The sequence below is a fragment of the Mustela erminea genome, chromosome 8 (genome assembly GCF_009829155.1).
Source record: "Mustela erminea isolate mMusErm1 chromosome 8, mMusErm1.Pri, whole genome shotgun sequence".
In the NCBI taxonomy this organism is placed as follows: domain Eukaryota; kingdom Metazoa; phylum Chordata; class Mammalia; order Carnivora; family Mustelidae; genus Mustela; species Mustela erminea.
In genome coordinates this window covers 38,410,001-38,431,969 of record NC_045621.1, presented here as the reverse complement: position 1 = coordinate 38,431,969, position 21,969 = coordinate 38,410,001, and the positions used below count along the sequence as shown (strand labels likewise).

The 21,969-nt window shown below is 42.4% G+C and overlaps 1 protein-coding gene across 1 annotated transcript in view; it reads right to left on the bottom strand.

Moving 5' to 3' along the window:
* CAB39 (calcium binding protein 39) overlaps positions 1-21,969 on the bottom strand; it is an 88,365-nt gene that overhangs the window by 16,560 nt on the left and 49,836 nt on the right. The window contains exons 3-5 of the mRNA XM_032355124.1: positions 8,407-8,571; positions 6,356-6,474; positions 1,484-1,652 (exon numbers count right to left, since the gene is read on the bottom strand). Of these exons, the coding sequence (XP_032211015.1) occupies positions 1,484-1,652; positions 6,356-6,474; positions 8,407-8,571 (453 nt within the window). The remainder of the gene's footprint in view (positions 1-1,483; positions 1,653-6,355; positions 6,475-8,406; positions 8,572-21,969) is intronic.

Here is a 21,969-nt window from a genome sequence, read left to right as displayed (position 1 = left end):
ACGGTTAGAGACTAACCCTCCGGCCCGTGTAAACAAGGCTCTCTCACCCGCCGGCCAGCTGTGCTGCCTGCGCCCTCTGGGTCAGGCCCTGATGTGCGCCCCTCTGCTCTTCCCCCACCTGCCTCTCCCACAGTGGCCACCCTCAGCTCATGGCTTGCTTTCCGCACAGATCTCTTCCCAACACATAGGGTTACTGTACCTCTCTCCGAAACAGGCCTGCTGCTTTGGAATGGGGTATCCCCTTCCACCAATATATCCTAAGTATGAGTCCTAGCCCCAAAATGCAGGGACACAAACGACATCACATTTGTGGCTGTGTTATAAAACCAAATTAAAATTCACTTTGTTTTGTACATTGACATAAAAATATCTAAGATCTTACCTAAGGCTTCTGATATCCTCTTTAATGGTTTCCGGGAAATAAATCTTTGGGCACCTCTTACACTATTACCTTATTCTCGTTCCAGGAGAAACCCTAATGGCCAGCTCCCCAGGTTTTCATCCTGTTTTAAGAGTGTTCATTCACCGTGAGGGACAAATTTTACCCAGGAACCAAGGTGTGTGCTCATTATCTCAAGAGTTCTTTATCGTCATAAACCCTCACAAGAAAAGTGGCTACTTCTCACTAAAACAGTGTTCAACGTTTCTGAGCAAAGTAGTCTGCGGGTTACTATATTAAATTCTGATTAAAGTAGCAGTAAATATTCACTTAGGAGGGCAGACATTTTATATAAGGGAATGTAACATCTAAAAGCTTACTTTCATTGTGAAGAATGCTAATAAATATTGCTGCTTTATGTACAGTAAACAGCATAGAACCTTGCAATTCAAAACAAAAATGCACGTGTTGTACAGTGGTATCGTATCAGATGTGTATTTAGTTTATACAAATATACAACAGGGAGATGAGGTATACAGGAAAGAGAGGCTACAGAGTACCTTGGATAGTGCAGGTTGATTCTGCTCTCTTTCCCCCAAGCATTTGACAAACAAGCTTTGGCATGAGCATGAGGTAGGAGAGCTCAGCCCACCATTCCCTTGGGGCTGTCCACAACATGGAAATCTCTGTCCTGATTGTGGTTCTAGTACTTGAAGACGTGCCTATTCCAAATTAGCACGGCCTGAACAACTACTTTGTCTGGTGTTTAACCAAAGAAACTCCTATAGTATGTTTCAACACAGGGGAAAAACCTGTTTGTTAGACGTTCATGTATCAATATACCACACCTAATGGGTAATTTAACAGAAAAGTGTAATTTTGATCACACCAACCACACTTAAGAGAGCTTACAGTCGAACTCATCCACCCCTTTTAAGCAGTGACTCCACCGCATACACCTAAGTCACACAGACTCACATAAAACGTTATCTTCTCTCTTCCCGCTAGAGGGCAGCCGTGTATAGACTTGGAGCTTAGGGAAAAAAACAGCAAACCAGTTAATCAGACTTACAAGGTATTTAGAATTCTATAGTTTTACGTTACCTTGAATGTGGCAAATGCATCTGACGCTATGTCAAATGTTGACATTTCGACATATCTGAAGAAATCATAAAATTGTTCTGACCACAAAATGATTTTTGCAAGTGGTTCATGTCTGATGCATTCTCTCAACATTATTCCACAATTTAGAGCTATTTCTGGAGATTCATACCTACAAAAAGAAAACAAACCATGATTGCTGTTTTAAAACTCCTCTAACACTGAACAGCTCAAATTTTTAGAACAAGAAATTTCAGATGTGTCCTAATTAAGTGACCAGAGCAGGTTACTGCTCAGGGGTAGTTATTCTAGAAGGCATGCACACACTAGCTGGTGACAAATGCTTCAAGCCAAAGAAAAATAACGATAAATAAATAATAAATAAATGTCATATTTTAGCTAAAAGATTAGATAATTATTTAGGGTCACACCTTCAAATAGGGGTAAGATTTACGTGTGGTGCTCTTAAGACTTCAGAAAAGCCAAAAGCTGAACCAAAAACCATTATGAAACAAAATGGATTCTCTAATTCCTAGTATCCAAAACAGCATTTTGATATCCAAAACAGTATATCAAATATACAGCATTTATACTTCATTGTTTCAATATAATAGTCAAAACAGAACCTTCAAGACTCTTGGCAACGTGAACCCTACAAAGTTGAAAGCCTGATTTGAGGAGGTCACAATCTGCTTGTCAAGGAGAGCCTGGAGGACTCCCCCAGTGGGTGCTGGGGATACCCTGGCATCAGTCACGCACACACGGTTGTGTCTCACCTCAATCAGGAAGGAGCCCCATTTTCCTCTCAGCTGCGCTGCCCAGTTCCTTCTGACGGGGGTCCAGCCTCGCGGACAGCCCCCGGCCCTCCACTGCCTTTTGGGCTGCATGCACCGGCTTCGTGTCTTTCCCACGTACCGGCTCCTCAACCCTCCCGCACTCCTTGTATTTCCCAATGTTCTGCTTGCAAAAGACCTCTTCCTGGCTAAAAGAAACTTCTCTCAAAACGTAAGTTCTACTTAGTGTCTCCACACTGCCAACCTTTGCATCTCTGTCTTTGAAAAAGGAAAAGAAAAACCTCTCTCAGTTCTCCTTTCTACCCCTCAGACCATTCCTATTTCTTGCCTGGCTGAGGGCCTACCTCCGCGGCTGCCAGCCTACCCGTGATTGCCTGTACACTTTCATGGCTCCCACCATGACTCCACAATTCCCCTACTCAGGTCTGCTCCTGAACTCTGGTTAGGCATTTTCTGTTGCCTCCGGACAACTTCAGTTAAAAGTCTACCAGAAGCACTACATATCTAAATTCAAATCTCATCTCCCTCCACAAAACAGCCGCCCTCCCCTGCTTCCTCATTTTTATAACTTGGCGCCACGATTTTGTTTCAGATACCCAGGTCTAAAACAGGTCTTCCAGAACTTTCTCATCTGATAATGTGTGTTCTATACCTGTGCTGTCCACTGTGGTAGTTACTGCTAGTCACATGTGGCTAGTGAGCACTTGAAATTTGACTAGCTGACTGAGGGACTGAATTCTAAATGTTATTTAATTTAAATTGATTTAAAGCAAAATGATGGAGTGTGTTTAGGAGGTACTGCTTTGGACAGAACAGTTTATACCTTCCCCCTTTCAGCACATCCAAACCTTCCCATCTTTGGTGTTGCCACGACCCATCCTTTTTAATGAGACTTCTCTGAATTATTTTAGTTTCATTTCTTTTCATCCATCCCCACTGTTGCACTAACTCTCCCCTAGAGAAAGGCAGGAGCTCCCTGACCAGTATCTTTGTTTAAGCTGTGTCTAACCCATTTACCCAATACACTAGGGTATCAATAGCATTTCCAGTTCAGGAGTTCCAAATGATTTCTACTTGCTAATCAAAGACAAATTTCTGGGCTTAATGCCCAGGCTTCCCCTCATGAGATCTGTTCCTACCGTACAATGTCCTCTCTCACTCTGCCATCAAGCACTCACTCCTATTTCCTTATTGCTGCCCATCACTATGTTCATTCCTATCCCTGGACCTAATCTCCTTTTTCCTAACTATGCAAATTCCAAACCTTTGGAACTCCAATCATTAATCTCACCCCTTTTACCAACCCTTGTGCCTCACTGACTAAACACTTCCTCCCCTGAAATCCTACAATACCACTCATTCTCTAGCACTGGTATCCCTCTGTCGTACACAGGTTCATCACAGAACTTCAAGAAGCTCCAAATGACTCTTCTGTATCACGTGTGGTCCAGCAACTAGAATGCTGACCAGTGCTTTGGTCCTGAAAATGTCTGCTCACAAAATGGTTGATTGTACAATTCACCTTCACCGACCTTAATTTAATAATCAGGAGACTAGAAAGACAAGAGTAAGACAGTTTGGTACAACAAGTTGGGCAGGTTTTGATGGTGGTTTGTCAAGCTTGTCTTAAATGATTAAGCCATAAACCATTGAGTACAGGGCAGACAGTTACGCTGCACAGCCTGTTAGCACTAGGGAGGAAAACACATCAACATCAAGTCACCAGAGGAAAAACTACTGCCTCCAGATGCCTTTGAACACTAGCAACAAGATTACATTCAAGCACACATGGACACCAGCAGCAGAAGTCTCTCCCTGATGTCTAACAACAAAGTACTTCCAGCCTATGCAGATGGTCATGTTGCATGCAAACTGTCTCAACTCAGGAACTAAGGTACAGAAATCTTAAAACAGGAGCTTGAAGGTTCCTTGAGGAAATGGCTGTTTCCACGTCTGGGGCAGGAACCCGTACAAAATGAGCAAGGGACATCTTGTGCCAGAAAGCATGAAGCAGTCAAAGACTAACAGGGTCTTGCCAAAAGGACATGAGTACCAACTTGAAGGAGCTTCCCAATGGCCCAATGATGACACAATGTGGATATAAAAATCTGGACATAATGACTGCAATGGACTGAAACACATCAAATATATGGAAACTCCCCCTACCCCCAGACTTGAGTTCATAATGACTAGTTCACCAATTTAAAAGAACAGAGGACAAAGAAACACACTAAATGAAACCACAGGGATGCAAAATCCAAAATATGTCATTTTTCTATAGAACAAATGACCCAGTTGCTTCAACAGGTAAATGGTTTTAAAAAAAGAAAGAAAGAAAGAAAGAAAGAAAGAAAGAAAGAAAGAAAGAAAGAAAGGAAGGAGAAGGCATAAGAGTCATATGAACCAAATTCGGTTTGAGGACCTTGCTTGGAACTGGATTTAAATAAACTAACTGAAAAATGGCGCTTTGTGGGTGAAAATCCAGGACATCTGAACACTGAGTATAAGATAACATTGGGTTTGTATGTGGTATCACGACTATGGTAAAAAAACAAATCCTCGGACGTTTATGTCTAAAATCCTAGGGATGTGTGTAAGGAGGGAGAGGAGGCGGCAAGGGTTACACGTAAGAGTGACAGGAGGTTAGTGACAGGCAGAGCTGGGGAAGGGGTAGGAAAAGGCTGGTTATTTTCTTCCCTCCAGTTTTCTACACATCTTCTGCTCTAAAGGCTAAAAAGGGGAGTCCAATACCAGCTGCATTTTCTAAGCTTCTCCCCCCTCACTGAGTTTTCTGCTCTGGCCCACTCACATGAGAGCTTTCAATTCTTCTTTAAATTGTACCTTAAAATTCTCACTTTACATGATGTTTAACAATATTTATATCATACCTCTGGCTACTTTCAAGTGAAAATATAGGCAAACTAATTTACAGATTTTAATAACCACTGCTTTCTATGGAAAGTAAATACTCGGTTTAAAAATACACAGAGGCATCTGGAAGGTGCTCTAAGAACACCAAATTTTCAAACTACTCACTACATGTTTACACACGCAACTCTGGATTGGTAACAACAAAAAATTAGATGCCAAAAGTTTTGTATGGCAACATCTGAAGAAGCAACATAGATATTTAGAAATAGAAAGAAGGAAATAGAATGCTGGCATCAAACACATGCACTGACTCACGCTCTGTCTAAACAAGTCTGAACTTGGGGGAAGTGTTAAACCACAGAGATATGAATCAGAGGGAGGCAAGCTATAAAGCGAGGGGTAGGAGAGCAAGCTGATTCACGCCAACAGTGATGCCAGTAAAACGCTTGTCTGCCAATTTAATAGAACAGCACCAATGCTGGGACAAACAGATGCACAACAGACCCAGAGCTGGCAAACAACCCTTGTGCAAAACGACAGGGGGTGACCTTGCCAATCAGGGAGGCTCACTCCTGAGGGAGAAGAGGATTTGTTTTCTTTTGTTTTGTTGAAGTTTTCAGGCTTTTTTGGCTTTTGTTTGTTTGCTGATAGTAATATACTACCATAAATGCCTGCTTATCAGCCCAGTCATTCATTCCAGGAAGATGAAGGTGAGTTACCAAGTAAGTGGGTTAGTGAGTGGACACACACAGGTAAAACGCAAAGGGCAGACTTCATAAACATGTCCTTTGTTGACACAACACAGATAAGCTATATAGCACCTGAGCTCTACTTCCCAGGCAGCTTCTACTCCCTCACAGTGTGCAGGTCTGTCCAAAGACGACGTCTTGAAACACATCATTTAACTGATAGTTCAGAAAACCTTTTAAAATCTAAGGACTAGAGGCAAGACCACAGAGACTTTTTCCTTCAGTTGTATAGGATTTGAGAATTTAAGGGCTCATGATTCACCTACCTTTTAACTCCCATATGGGAGTTTAGCTCATTGGCTGAATTTTAAGGAGGGAAATGTGTTAAGATGTATGGAAAAATGAACTGATTGAACTACAGAGAAAATACTTTCCCACATTTACCATCTTGTCTTTGCCCAAGACCATCTTTCCTTTTTATTTTTCAACTGAGAATATAAATTTTGTTACGTTGTACATACCCTTTCAATAACATGAACAAAATATTCTGTTGAGTGCAGATGTATTCAACAGTAGGAGTTCTTGTACCAATTTGTCTTCTGAGAATATTGTTGAAAATTTGAGCCACGTCTTTTTTGCCCTATTAGGAATACAATCATTAAAATGTTTACCCGACTAACCGCCAAAGAGCCCATCCACCCTCCCAAGTAAACTCAAATTAATGCATTGCATATTTGTAAGTATGACTGAATATCTGACTTTAAAATGTTCACAGGTATTAAATTTTCATATTTATTTACAATTCCAAATTCTATGTTTTAGTAGTACACTGTTTTTAACATGAGCAATTTATGTTCACAAAGTGAAATCTTACTGCATATAATTTCAACCATTTCTAGCCCTTCGGATCATATGGACTCACATATGAAAAATAAAACCCTGCTATATGCTTACAGTGTTCAGGTATCTGATTCCCACCCATATGGAACAAGCAGCCTCAAATAAAATGCTCCTGTTGTAAACAATACATATAATTTCCTTTTACAGTGATAGAAGGAAGAGAAGCTGCCTTCTGCTAGTATAATAAAACTGAAAGAATCCTGTAAACAGCTGAGCTTTCATGGCAAGTAGACATATACCCCTATTAAACGAGGCCTACTTCAGAGAGATTTTTATGTAGATTAATAATGAAGGCTCTAAGTACCACAAGATACAGAAATTCAGAGATCAGAACTATACAATCATCCTGTACCAAACAAAATAGAAGGACTTTACTGCTATACAGTGAACTTTATAATCAGAAAACTGCACAAGAAATTAACACACGAAAACAAACCCCTGAGATTTTCCAGAATGGCCACCTGGTGCGAGGCTGACAAGCCTGCAGGAGAGTAAGTGAAATGAGACCTTTCCAGAGCCAGAGACCATCCCGTGCCCTGCGCTAGGTGAGGAGAAGCAATGGCAATCTCTAAGAATACACATCAAGGGCACACACTGCTCTTAAATTTGAGTCTCAAATGAATATTAAATTCAGTGTCCAGGTCAGGGAATAGATGGATGGACAAAGCAGAAGGAACACTGCATTCCCAACTTTGCAGAGGAAACAGAAATTGCTTTTGGTGGAATTTGATACACTATTAAAAATACATGATATCATCTACACATGGGAAGTAACTTTATCATCTGTTCTACAAAGTAAATTTTTATTGTCCTTTAGTATTAAAATTATATTCAAGTAACCTATGAACCACACCCTCCCATTGCTCTCCCAAGTTGGATCTGATTACCCGTCTGCAGTCCTCTCCCCTGGTTTTTCAAGCACCTGGACAGACACCGAACCGATCACTCAGGATGATAAACCAGGATGATAAACCCTGGCCTTAAAACAAAGCACACCCATGACAAAGACTCAGAGGAACCTGCTCACACCCAAGCCCTTCATTACCGTATAGACTTCTCAGACTACCTTTCAGACTGGAATCAAGGACCATTACTGTCACTGTTAAATTCACCGAACATCTGATACGGCACGATTCAGCTGTAAAAGCTCGGGCAGTGATATTAAATGCCTCCCAAGGCCAGGCAGGAGCCAAAGCTGGGTGAAGCAGGCCCTGAGACAGAAAAGCAAGCTGCTGTGTGCAGCACACCCCAGTGTGCCACGAGGTGGGAGCTGCTCCATTTCAGCTGAGAAGCCAGGTAGGCTTTGCAGGCTCAACGTTGCCAGAGTCAAAATTTTCAAGAGAAGCCAGAAATTCTAGTCTTCTTTAGATTGTTGACTCCTTGAGAACCCAAGGCCAGTGAATTATGTAAAGCAGCAGCTCTTTATTAAATATAATGTAAACAAAAGGACACAACAAATACCTAAGAAACTTCACACACACTGTGGGGAGAGAGGAGGCGGCCCTGCACCCCTGCCTGGCTCCGCTCATGGGGCAGGCAGCCGGCGCCCACTCACACGGCAGGAACCCTGCAGCCAAGAGCCTGATGGAATCTTGGGATCTTTCAAAGGAGAGAACACAAGGAAAAGGACCACGAGGAAGGCAGTGCGCTTGCAAGAGAAACGGCTTCTCACCTCAAAGTCAATGAGCTGCAGGTCAGCCACCAGCGTGCCCAGGAGCCCGCTGTTATACAGCTCCTGCGCCAGCTGTGCCACGGCCTCCGTCTGTGGCTCCTTCTCATTCGTGCCGTACAGGATCTCCTTCATGGCGACCAGATTTTTGGAAACTTCTTCGGTGGCCTGATGTGGGGGAGAGGAGAAAAACAACTCCTTTAAAAAACTATATACTGTATCCGTCCATTTGTTACATACCTTCTCTCCATACGATATCCCCAAAACTCCGTAAGAGACACTCGGGCGGGTCCGGCCTGCACTGGCCCTCGGGAGCTGAGCACACGCATGTGTGAACACATGTGAAGACGGACACACGCGTGGCGGAGGGAAGGCCAGCAGAGTGACAACAGGTACGCTGGAATGCCGAAAACTGTGTTAGGATGGCAGGAGCAGAACAGAGAGAGAGGGTTCAGTTCTGCCTCCCGTGGGAGGGAAAGGACATGGAAGAGGCCGCCGGGCTGGCCCTGAGAACGGAGAGCCACTGACGAGCGAGAAAGAGGGAAGAGGAGACTGAGGGAAAGGAATGGCATGCGGTGGGGATGAGTGAGGGGAGAAGCACAGAGTCTGTCTGAGGAAAGCATGGCGGGAACAAGGGAATGACAGCAGAAGGCGGCTTTTGATGCCGAACTAAAATGTTAGCAATAAATAATCACCGAAGAGCCTCCACTTCCGGCTAAGAGAGGAACAAGAGCCCGTTCTACCTTCCCCCATGAAAAAGATGAAAAAATAGGGGAACTTATTATATGAAACACTACATTTAAAACACTGAACTTCAGACAGCACAGGACAGTGACCCTCACGAGAAGGGGAACAAATGAAAAACTCACAATTGCCCCAGCTTGCCGCCTGGAGTTTCCAGGCCACTGCGCAGGGAGGGGGAAGGCAGGCAAAACAGGCGGTCTCCAGGCCCTGTGGAGACAGCTGGGAATCCGCAAGTCAGAATACCAGAGCGGAGAGAAGTGGGCAAATACACACCCCAAATCAGGGAGCAGCCTGTCCATCTCTGATCTTCTCCAGAAAACCTCCTTTCAGCCTCCGTAACTATTCCTTTAAGAAAGGTAGGGCTAATGTTCCAGTCCCACCTTTGGAAAGATGTAGAAGACACTAGACCATGACTTCCCTATAAATGTCACAAACGTTAATGTAGCCTGAGGCTACCATTAAGAATTTTTGCAATTAAATCATATAATTCATTTGAATCCAGGTCTTTGAGTGACCCTGCAATGAAGGCTTCAACTCCTCCCACTATTTAATTTAACCTCATTAACAGCCCATTGTTCAACACTGTGGAGGTTATTTCTGGATTCTGAAGGACATGCAACATACCAGCTATCACTCTCATATCTGCATTACCTGCAAATTTGTTAAGTATACCTCCCACGGCCTCAATCATTAACCAAAACACCTAAAAGGAGATAACTCTGAACAGAACCTACCATTATGACTTTGAATCATCATGCTCTTTTCATGATCTACTCATAGTCTTTGGGCATGGTCACTCAGCTACTTACATATAAACCTATTTCCAAATCATATTCAAAAGGCTTTTTTTTTTTAAAAAAAAAGAGATTTTTATTTATCTGACAGAGAGACAGTGAGAGAGGAAACACAAGCAAGGGGAGAGGGAGAAGCCAGCTTCCCGCTGAGTAGGGAGCCCGATATGGGGCTTGACCCCAGAACCCTGGGATCATGACCTGAGTCGAAGGCAGATGCCCAACAACTGAGCCACCCAGGCGCCCCTCAAAGGCTTTTTGTTAAACATCTGGATAAAATAACACCTGACCCTTGAACAACAAGGGTCTGAACTGTGCTAGTCCACTTATACATCCATTTATTTTCACAGGACAGTACTAGAAATATATTTGCTCTTCCTTATAATTTTCTTTCTTTCTTTTTAAGATTTTAATTTATTTATTTGATAAAGAGAGAGAGAGATCACAAGTAGGCAGAGAGGCAGGCGCAGAGAGAGGGGTAAGTAGGCTCCCTGCTGAGCAGAGCCCAGGACCCTGAGATCATGACCTGAATTGAAGGCAGAGGCTTACCCCACTGAGCCACCCAGGCGCCCCTGCTCTTCCTTATGATTTTCTTAGTAACATTTTCTTTCCTCTCTCTGACTTTATGGTAAGAATACAGTATACGATACATGTAACATACAAAATGTGGTGACTGCTGATGTTATCGGCAGGGCTTATAGTCAGCAGCAGGCTACCAGTAGTTAAGTTCTGGGGGAGTTGAAAGTTTTATGTGGATTTCTGACTGTGTGGGGAATCTGTGCCCCTTACCTCCATGTTGTTCGAGGGTCAGCTATATACTATTTCTTACACATTTCTTGAATATAAGACAATGAAATTAAGTTAATTTGCTATGACCTTTTTTCCCTAAGCCTATGCTGATTCCTGATGACTAGGATTTTCTTTTTGAAATGTTTAAGAGGATCCTAGCAATCCCACGCAGAACTTCTTCAGTATCAGTGGTCTGCAGAATCTTCACCTTCTCCGGTCAGCTGTTACTGCCTGATTCTGTGAATGTCGTAGGTTTCTGATAGCAGCTCATCATCCCACATACCAAGTTTAAGTACCCCAAAATGTGCTTTTGGGGGACAAGTACATACAATCATTTATCAACAGAAGATGTTCTCTAACAAACTAATTACATGGGTTATTTCTGTAATTTCATTTTATTAATCTTTATTCTTAAGCGATTTTCTCTGACAGGGAAGAACCTGGATTTAGTGCATTTCCTGAGTGTGTTATCTGCTGATTTAACACCAGTGACTCGAAGTAGTAGGCCCAGGCCCCTGTGCATCTCTGGCTAGATCACACTTTTGAGGCTCTCGGCAACCTTTCATATGCCTCAGGTTACATGTGCTCTTCTTTGAAATCATGAAATGATTTTAGATTTGAATTCAGACCACACTCTATGCTCTGACAGTAAAAGACGAATAAGAAGGGAGGGGAGGTGATAGCTAAAAGGTAGGAGGTTTCTTTTTGAAGTGATGAAATGTTCTAAAATTGACTGTGGTTATGGCTGCACATTATCTGTGAATAAACTAAAAACCACTGAAAGGTACACTTTAAATGGGTGAATGGATGTGTGAGTTATCTCAATAAAGCTATTAAAAAAAGGGGAGAAGCCAGGAAATAGAAAGCAACTTATGGTATTTCTTAGATGAAAAGCAACCTGGACCCACGTGTAAAGCCCTCTTCTTCCCACTGAGAAGATGGTACTGTCACCTGTATTATAGGCTGAGGACAGGTGGACATCAAAGGCACTCCCCTATCTGCTAACCACTGTACTCGCCTGCTTATGCAGATCCTTGTGATACGGAGAATGGATTGTAGGGAATTCAAGGAAATCAGTTAGTGGGCTACTTATAGAAACCCTGTGGCTTTCTGAGGAACTCACTTGTCTGTTTTCTCACTACCTCATCCAGCCAACTCCTTCTCACTTGATTTTTTTCTCCCCAATCAGTTTCAAGTATGATCAAGACTCCCATTAACAAAATCAAATAAGCTCTCCCTTGGCCAACCCCAGAGCCCTTTCCCACTACTGCTCACCCTAAGCAAACTTCTAAAAAGCATCTACCTGTGTGTGCTATAGTCCACATCTTTTCCTGGTCCCTCCCAGCCCAGTCCCATGGGGCTTCTCCACCTAGCACTTTACAGCTTTTAGCCACTCACCAAAGACCTGCCTGCCAGGAAATACAATTCTCTGTCTTTAGTACATGTTAGCTCTTGGCAGCAGCTGAAGGTGTTGATTACACCCTTCTTTTAAAACTGCTCCTCCCTTGTCCTCTGTGACTCACCACCACCCTAATTTTTCCTGCCTGTCTCCCTGGTTGCTCCTTTTGCCTCCTTCTTGACTCATTCCTCTTGACGAGGCCATTTAAATATTGGGAATCCCTCAAGGCAGGGTACAAGGTCTATTCTTCTCATTCTATCATCTCTTCCAAAGTGATGTCATCCACACCCACAGCTTTAATTAACACCTCAATGCAGATACCTCACAGATTCCTATCTCTAATCCAGTTCTCTTACTAGTACATTCACATTCAAGAGCCCACTTGAAATGTCTCCACTTGAATGTCTCAAGGCACCTCAAAGCTAACACAAGTGAAAACAGAACTCATGATCTTGCCCTAATGCCTGACACTCTTCCCTTGTTCTCTACTTCAGGGAATGGTACAGTACTACTACTGATGTTCTTGTGCATGCTGGAAACTCAGAAGCCATCCTTAACCATTCCCTCTTTCTCACCCCGCCCCAATATCTAATTCACCACATCTCCAAATCCATCCATGTATCCCCATATCACCACCTGCCACGTCAGAATCCCCACAGTTCTTGCCTGGACTACTATAAGTAGCCCACTAACTGATTTCCTTGAATTCCCTACAATCCATTCTCCATACCACAACTAGAATGATCCTTTCTTAACATAAATATGACTGTCATGACTTCTGCTTCAAATATGCTCCAATTACCTATTGCTCTTCGGTTGGAGAAAATTTCTTAACATGTCCTGTAAGACCCTGCACTACAGTTCCTCCCCACCATCTATACGCCACTTCTCTGGTCACACTGGCATCCTTTCAGGATCGTGGCACATGTGGTTTCCTAGGCCCATGCCCCGGCCTCACCTCTTGGCCAACTCACATTCTTCTTTCATCTCTTGCTCAATGATCACTTCCTCAGAGGAGTCTTTCTTGCTAAATTCTATCACACCTTTACCACTGCCACATACTTCTTTTCTCACAGTTGTACGTAATTCTGCTTTTCCTTGTGATTTCTAATTAATATGTTCCCTTCTACTCCATCAGAAGCCCTATGCTGGCAGGTGTGCCATACTTGCCTGATGAATAGCTGAAAATCAGTAATCTTGATCACCAGGATATTAAAAAAAACATCCAGATGAAAACTGGATGTGGGGAAATGTGATATTATCACACCATGAAGGCAAGTAATTCCTAAAAAACGCAGTGCATGCATGAAAGGCAATCTACCTGGCAGAGCAATAGCCGTGAGCAATGAACATAAACCCCTGTGTTTGCACAGAGAAGAGTCTGGAACGAGACACCCCAAACTGAGCATAGACTGCCTGTGAGGGCAGGGGAAAATACTTTCCCTTTTCACTTGCTCTACTTCAGTCTTGTATATCTCACAATTTACACCTTCCTTTACACCCATGGTTAGTTGCCATCTATAGAGGATAATCGGCAGCATGATATAAAAAACTAAAACTCATCAACCTTATTATTAGCAGTCTTGAGAAAAAGTATGTTCATATTTCAATTGATGGCTTTTAATTTTATGCGTACGTCAACTATTTGTGTGATATCGGTTCCCCATTACATGGATAATTACAGTTGATTAAATAAAACCTTAAAAAAAAAAAAGAAAAAAAGAAACATGTCCAAATTTTCCTGAAAGATGATCAGAAAACCTTGGGCACCTGGGTGGCTCAGTGGCTTTGGCTCAGGTCATGATCCCAAGGTTCTGGGATGGAGTCCCACATCGAATCCCGTATCAGGCTCCCTGCTCAGTGGGGAGTCTGCCTTTCTCCCCCTACCCCTCCCCCCGCTTGTTATCTCTCTCTTGCTCTCTCTCTCAAATAAATAAAATCTTAAAAAAAAAAAAAAAAAAAAAAGATCAGAAAACCTTAAGAAGTATTTTACCAGAAAAGGTGATGTGGCAAGTGTTTTCTGAATGAAGATAGCACACAGAACAAATAAACTTGTCTGTTCCTGTGTAGGCTTGGCTTGGCACCCTTTATCAGCGTTCATATCAGGGAGCCCGCCTAGTCCCCCATCTCTGGCCTGCTGGCATTAAGTCACCACGTTCTCTGCCTCTCTGACCACATCCTCCTTACTGCACCTCCCTGTCTGTCCCTTCACACCTAACGAGTAAGCGAGTCACACTTACCGCTTCTCCAAGCACTATACCTTTTTTCAAGCTGCTGAGACCATTGTGTCACCTAATCCACCAGGCTCCTCAATGACTGTGTTACCTGTCCTGCCAAGACTGCATGTTTCTGTGCTGTGCGTGCCCACAGCAACGGTCTCTTGTTCCCCTAAACAATGTTGGATGTTCTTCACTGAAATTTTCTCTAATTCTCTACCTCGGCTCCCAGGTTTCTCGGCACTATAGAGAAAGTGCTGGAAACTGTGTACACTTAGTTGGCTAAAATTCATGCTGTTCGATGGTCTTCAATCCAGTCAGAAACATTTCTTCCATCTGGATTATTTTCAACTAGGAACTCCTAATAACAGATGCTTCAAAATTGCTCCACTTTCTTCAAGAGACTTCAGTGTCTCTTTCACTCTCTCCTCCCTATCTGAACAACTAGCTTCACTCCTTCCATGTTGAGGTAAGACTTCATGAACTTCGGGGCACCAAAGTTCAAATAAAAAATAAAAATCTTAAAAAAAAAGAAAAAAAGATTTCAGGAACTTCTCCATCTCGATGTACGTCTGCCATCCTCCATCCCGACCCTGGACATACACCAGAATCACTTGGGATCTTTTTAAAAAATGCCCAAAGGGGCGCCTGTGTGGCTCAGTTGATTAAGCGTCTGCCTTTGGTCAGGTCACGATCTGGGTCCCGGGATTGAGCCCCATTTCAGGCTTCTTGCTTGGCAGGAGCCTGCTTCTCCCTATCAAATAAATAAATGAAATCTCAAAAAAATTAAAAATAAAAAAGATGCCAAATCCCCTCAAGAGACATGTAAAGGAAAAATAGTTCTTTCACATGCAGACACCATCATAACTGTGTGACAGAGTAAGTGAATGGTAACGGGACCACTGACCTCACGTGCCTCTTGGCACTGCCAAGGGTACAACATTACTTCTGTGATTTTGTCTCCAAAAAGGCATCACCTGCATTGAATCATGAGGAAACATCAGCCAAACCCAAACTAAGGAACAGTCTACAAAATAACTGGCCAGCACTTTTCAAAAGTGTCAAGGTCATAGGAGTCAATGGAAGACTGGGACACTTCCAGATTAAAGGAGAGTAAGGAGATGTGACAACTAAATGCGATGTGTCATCCAGAACTGGATCCTGGGCCAGGAAACGGACATGAATAGGACAACTGATGAAATCTGAAAAAGACCCATGGGTTAGTTAATATTATCATATAAATGTCAGTTTCCTGACTCTGATCAGTAGACTGGTTATGAAAAATGTTAACTTTTGGGGAAGCTGACAGAAAGGTATTCTTTTTGTAATCATTTTATAAGTCTAAAAAGCTCATCTACTCTCTTATTTTGCTTTTTCTTCACAAGTGAGAGGCATCCCTCCTGAGTTCCAAGGCTGATGATGGTTCTATATATGTGCTGGAGAAAGGGCCCCTTGCCTCCAGTCCCCCACGTGCAATTTTGCCAGTTGTGTGGGCCTCGTGGAATGTGCAGACTCCACACCTCAAGATCTCAACTTCCTGGGGCGCCTGGGTGGCTCAGTGGGTTAAGCCGCTGCCTTCGGCTCAGGTCATGATCTCAGGTCCTGGGATCGAGTCCCACATCGGGCTCTCTGCTCAGCAGGGAGCCTGCTTCCTCCTCTCTCTCTGCCTGCCTCTCTGCCTCCTTGTGATCTCTCTCTCTCTGTCAAATAAATAAATAAAATCTTTAAAAAAAAAAAAAAAAAGATCTCAACTTCCAAATAAAGGCTCTCCCAGTTCTCTACCGCCCCATCCTCTCTCCTCACTCTCTCACCCTGACATTTTTCTCTCTCCTCAAGTGACCCTCAGTGTTCACACTACTCCTGTCCACCCTCGGAGCCCCATACCCACAAAGCCTTCCCTCACTTCCCCTGCTCTCCTCCTCTGATGCCACAGCACTTGCTCCCCTGTTTCAGCCCCCCGCCCTGTAGGGTCAGATCTTCTCATCTCTACCTCTCACTTCCCTTATTACAGGGCTTTGGAAAAGGCTTGCTTACACTTTTTGTTCCGTCCCCACTCCCCTGTCTATGATGGTGACTTATACATGATGTGACTTCATGATTTTGTTAATTGACTCAATTGTCCAAGACATTTTGTCAGCTGAACACAGTGTTCTGGGACACAGACGCCATTAAGTTTCATGGACACAGACTACTAAGAGCAGCCAACTGTTTTACAAATATGTGGTGGTGAAGAGAAGCATGTGAAAGCATTAGCCCCCTCATGACCAGCCACTCACTTGACTGGAAGGTGACAAGGATCGCGCCTCACTAAGCCTGCTGCTGTGGATCACGCTGCTGTCCCATGGAGGTAAGAAGCATGAAACTCGAAGTTCTTAGTTGTTTTCTTGAGGCTTTCTGAGCCACACATGTGGGAATCTGAGGATACTCCATGGAGCAGAGTCACGGAGAAAAGAATCCAGGGCTTGACAGAACTTCTCAGGGAAAGGCTCTGAGTTGAGAAGTGTTATTGCTAAGTGCTGGGGGCCAGGCACCTTAATCCTCTGCCAGAAACCCTCACTGACTTCCACATACAACTGATGGTAACACATTTCATTTTTAATTAATATCCCAAGGGATATTTTTTAAATTAAATGATTTAAATTATAGGATCAACTTAAGTAGTAACCAATATTCCAAAGTTCACATCTCACACTCACTTCACTAGTAACAATATCAAGGCTATATAGACTAGAGCTCTTTCGCTCCAAGTGTGAGGACATAGGAGCTACTTCAAATTTTTAAAGTGTAGTATCTGTATGATAACTTCTCCAATTAGAATTAAGGCTGGAAGCCTTTCCACTGCCTGCTTTCCCATTAAGAAATACAGCAAAGTGGGAAAATAAATTAGCAAGCCAAACACTAGTAAAAATAGCCTATATCAAGACCTCCAAAAACTCAGGTTTTGTGTTAACTCTTGCTTTAAGGCCAACGTTCCCACAGTACCCATCACTGTACTATTTTACCAACATTAGTGGCAACCACTCGGATGCAAAATAGTGATGTGAAAATACAATTTTAGAAGACAAAAGGTGATCCTCACTTAATAAGTGAGTTAGTGCTTCTAGACCATGTCCCTGAAGTGCTCATAGCCATTTTCACCCACTCCTCCCTTGGACCCAACAAGGCTCAACTACTCAGGAGATCTCAAAGTGACCTCATAGCAGGAGTGAAAGATGACAAGGTGGCTCTTCAGAGGTGCAGACATGGGGCTGTGTGGTAGAAGACTGGGTCTGCCCACTCTCCGACCCAGTTTTTAATAAAGTTACTAGGTAAGCCCAACTTTAAATATAAAGCACACTTAAAAATAAACATGGCAAAAGTAGTATGTTTAAAATATAGATATGTCTGCTTCAGAAATTGAAAGGCAAAAAACCCTTTAAAAAAAGATATTCTACATCATAATAATAATTAAGTTAAAATGGCACAGTATTTATTTCCTCCTGCCAGAAATAAAGACTTCTTTTTTTTTTTTTTTTAAAGATTTAATTTATTTGACAGACAGAGATCACAAGTAGGCAGAGAGGCAGGCAGAGAGAGAGAGAGAGGAAGGGAAGCAGGTACCCTGCTGAGCAGAGAGCTTGATCTCAGGACCCTGGGATCATGACCTGAGCGGAAGGCAGCCGCTTTAACCCACTGAGCCACCCAGGCTCCCCAGTAAAGACTTCTAAAAGTCTGGTGAGTGAAAAATAAATTGGTCCAACAAACTGGATGGCAATTTGGCAAAGTGTATCAAAAAGCTTTAAAAGATGCAATCTCCATAAATCACACATTACACTTCTAGGAATTTACCCTAGGAAAATAGATAATTACACAAAGATATAAGTATAAGCAGTGTGATTTATAATAGCGAAGAACTAGATGAAAAGTTATCCCACTGAACTGGTTAAATTATAATGTACCCATAAAATGGAAGACCGTGGCAAGCTTTAAAGATAATTAAGTAGATCTATACTGATATGCGAAGATGTGAGCATTAAAATTGAAAGATAAACCAGGTTACAGAACAGTATGATCCCACATTCATTCACTTATTTGCTAGGAGAGAGAGGGAGGGGGAACATATGAATGAGAATCTGTAAGGATATCCTACCATGTCAACAGTAGTCACTTCACGTGCTAGTGGAATGAGAAGGAGCTTTAAACATAAAGATACACACAGAAATCCATCACAACTACTAGGCATAATGAAAGGAGCACAGCTCTCTCACACACCTCCCCCAGATGCCTCATATCCCCTCGCTACCTATAGAGTGCTCAGGAAAAGAGAAAGAGAGAGAAGTTGCAGATGTCAGTCTCCTCTATGTCTTCAAATGAACAGGGCTTTGGCAAATAGATGCTTAGGTAAGGAGAAAGAACTTGATGACGAAGGTTGTGAGCCAGGAATACAGAGGCAACATTTCTTTCTTTCTTTTTTTTTTTTCAGAGACTATATTTTTAAGTAATCTCTACACCCAACCTGGGGCTCAAGCTTACAACCCTGAGATCAAGAGTCGCAGGCTCTCCTGACTGAGCTGGCCAGGCAGCCCAAGGCAACATTTCTTATATCAGTCAGTCAGGAGGAGAGAGGGACCAACCAATTTTCTCAGAGAAAATGAATTATGAATTGAAATGCTAGATTTAAAGTGATGCTGCAGTATGGAGTCAGAGTATCTTAAATGTTGAAAGGAACATCAGCGATCATCCAAATAAGTGTTGTTGTTGTTGTTTTTAAAGATTTACTTATTTGAGAGAGGGAGTGAACACGTGTGTGGGAGGGCCAGGGGAGAGGAAGAGGGAGAGTCTTGAGCAGACTGTCTGCAGAGCCCAACACAGGGCTCAATCTCCGACTCTGAGATCTAGACCTGAGATAAAACCAAGAGTCAGGCGCTTAACCAACTGTACCACCCAGACGCCCCAAGTGGTTTTTAAACCCTTTTGGGGCCACTGATATCCTGCTCCCTACTTCTATCCATCACCATTTTTCAAAATAAAAGTCTTACATAGAATCCCAACATACAAATGAGAATAAAGTGTAAAAAAAAAAAAAAAAGGGACAAAGGAAACCACAGTCGGCTTCTCTAGAGCACACCTTTGGAATATTAAATTTAAAAGCAAAAAACCACACAAACATGCCCTTTCCCTTGCCCCCGGAAGAATCCCTCCTTTAATCGATCTCATCAGAAATATCAAAGTTTCTCTAGATAAGCAGGTGGCAAACTTTTTATGGGTCATATAGTGTCTGTCACAACTACTCAATTCTGCCACTGTAGCAGGAAGGCAGCCACAAACCATATGTCAATGAATGGGCATGGCTGTGTTCCAATAAAACTTTATTTATTAAACCAGGCTGTCCTGGGCTGCAGTTTATTGACTCATGCACTGGAAAATATTTGGTGGGTAGAAAATAGGCCAGAGGATATGTGGCCCTAGAGTTAGGTGTATACAACTATCAAATCCTCTCAATTCTCCCTCAGTAATCTAGTTGCATATCTGGCTTCTCCTCATCCTTCAGCTTTCCTTGTCACCAGAGTTCTCTCACGAAGTTCATCTTCTGCCACTATATCTTCACCAATACACTTCCAATCTCACCCCAACTCTGACTAAAACATTGCTAGCAGGAATGAAAAGTGGTACAGCAACTCTGGAAAAGAGTTTGGTGGTTTCTTGCAAACTAAGAATCGTACTCTTGGGCATTTATCCCAGAGGAATGAAAACCTACATTCATATAAAACCTGTACAAAAATGTCCAGAGTAGCTTTATTTCTACTAGCCAAGAACTGGAAACAGTCTGGAAGTCCTTCAACGGGTGACTGATTAAACACACTGGGGTACATCCACAGAATGGACTAATAAAACTCAGCAATCAAAAGGAATTAGCATTACTCACACGACTACTTGCCCTGATCTTGTGGGAATTAAGCTGAGTGAAAAAAAAAAAAAAAAAAAAAAACCAGTCTCAAAAGGTTATACATTGTATGATTCTATTTATAAGATAGATACACTTGAAATAACAAAATTACAGATTTGGAGAACAGATTTGTGGTTGCCAGCAAGGATTAGGGAAAGGGGGAGAGGAGATGGGTGTGGCTATAAAGGGATAGCAAGGGGGGCCTTGTGGCCACAAAACAGGTCTGTGTCTTGACCGTGGTGGTTACAAAGAAACCACATAGCTACACACATGCAAGAGGCACATGCTGCGCACACACATGCAACAGGCACATGCTGCACACACACACAGAAAACTGATGAAATGGGAACAAGGCCTGTGGACCTTATCAATGTCAATTCCCTGGTCTTGATACTGGATATAATTATGTGCTATTCCACCACTGGGGGAAACTGGGGGAAAGGTACCAAGGGCTCTCCCTATATACCTTCCTGCAATTTCCCATGAATGAATAATTGCTTAAAAATAGATTTAAAACAACAACAAAACAACAAAGATTTCTGCAGCTCCCTCAGTGTATCTTTAGATTGTATATGAGGCCTTTTCCAATCTACCACAACCTACACCTGTAGCCTCATTTCCCACCAGACCCCTCTATCCGGTCACCCCTATAATGTCACCTTGAACTTGTCACCATATTCTGGACATACCATAAACTGTTTCACATGCCATTCCCTCTCACTCTTTGCTGGCAGCACATTAAAATCCAGTTCAAATGTCAACTTCAAACTTAATGCTGTATCTTAATGCTGTATACTCTGACACAAGTAGTACTGTATTATCCTCCTGGTTCCACAGAATTTCATGCATACCTCTAAGTCTCTCTATACTACATTATATTATTTATATGCCTATTTCCTCTAGTAGATTATAAACTCCTTAAGAACAGGGACAAAATCTGATCTATGTGCCCATCTATCTGCCCACAGAGATGAGGGCACTAAAATGCCTGTGGATTCAATCAACTTGGTAATCTTTTGCAAAAGATGACAATGGAAGTAAAGTCATCTTTTCCAAGAGCCTGTCCTACCAATCACCATGCACATGAAACTTGGCACAAGGAAACATAATTAAGAAGGGAATCACTGTTTATAAAGTCATCTTTTTAAAGAACAATTTTGAAATGATCTATTAAGCAGAATTTTCCATGCTTCTGTTCACCATTAGTTTATATAATCAAATCTATTATAATTTACATGTGACTAGTTATTATTGAGAAATGCCTCAAAGAGCTCAGATTTTTTAGTGGGGGTGGGGAGAAGGGAGGCTTAAATCATTTATTATTTTGTCTTACATTTTTCTTTGTTTTAAAGTTTTATTTACACAGTGTAGGGATAGAAGGTACATACCTCAATATCATCAAAGCTATCTATGAAAAACCCACAGCAAATATCATTCTCAATGGGAAAAACTGAGAGCTTTTCCCCTAAGGTCAGGAAGATGGCAGGGCTGTCCACTATCATCACTGCTGTTCAACATAGTACTACAAGTCCTAGTCTCTACAATCAGACCCAAAAAAAAAAGGCATCCAAATTGGCAAAGAAATCAAATTCTCATTCTTTGCAGATGACATACTTTATGTGGAAAACCCAACAGATCCCACCCCAAAACTGCTAGAACTCATACAGGAATTCAGTAAAGTGGCAGGATATAAAATCAATG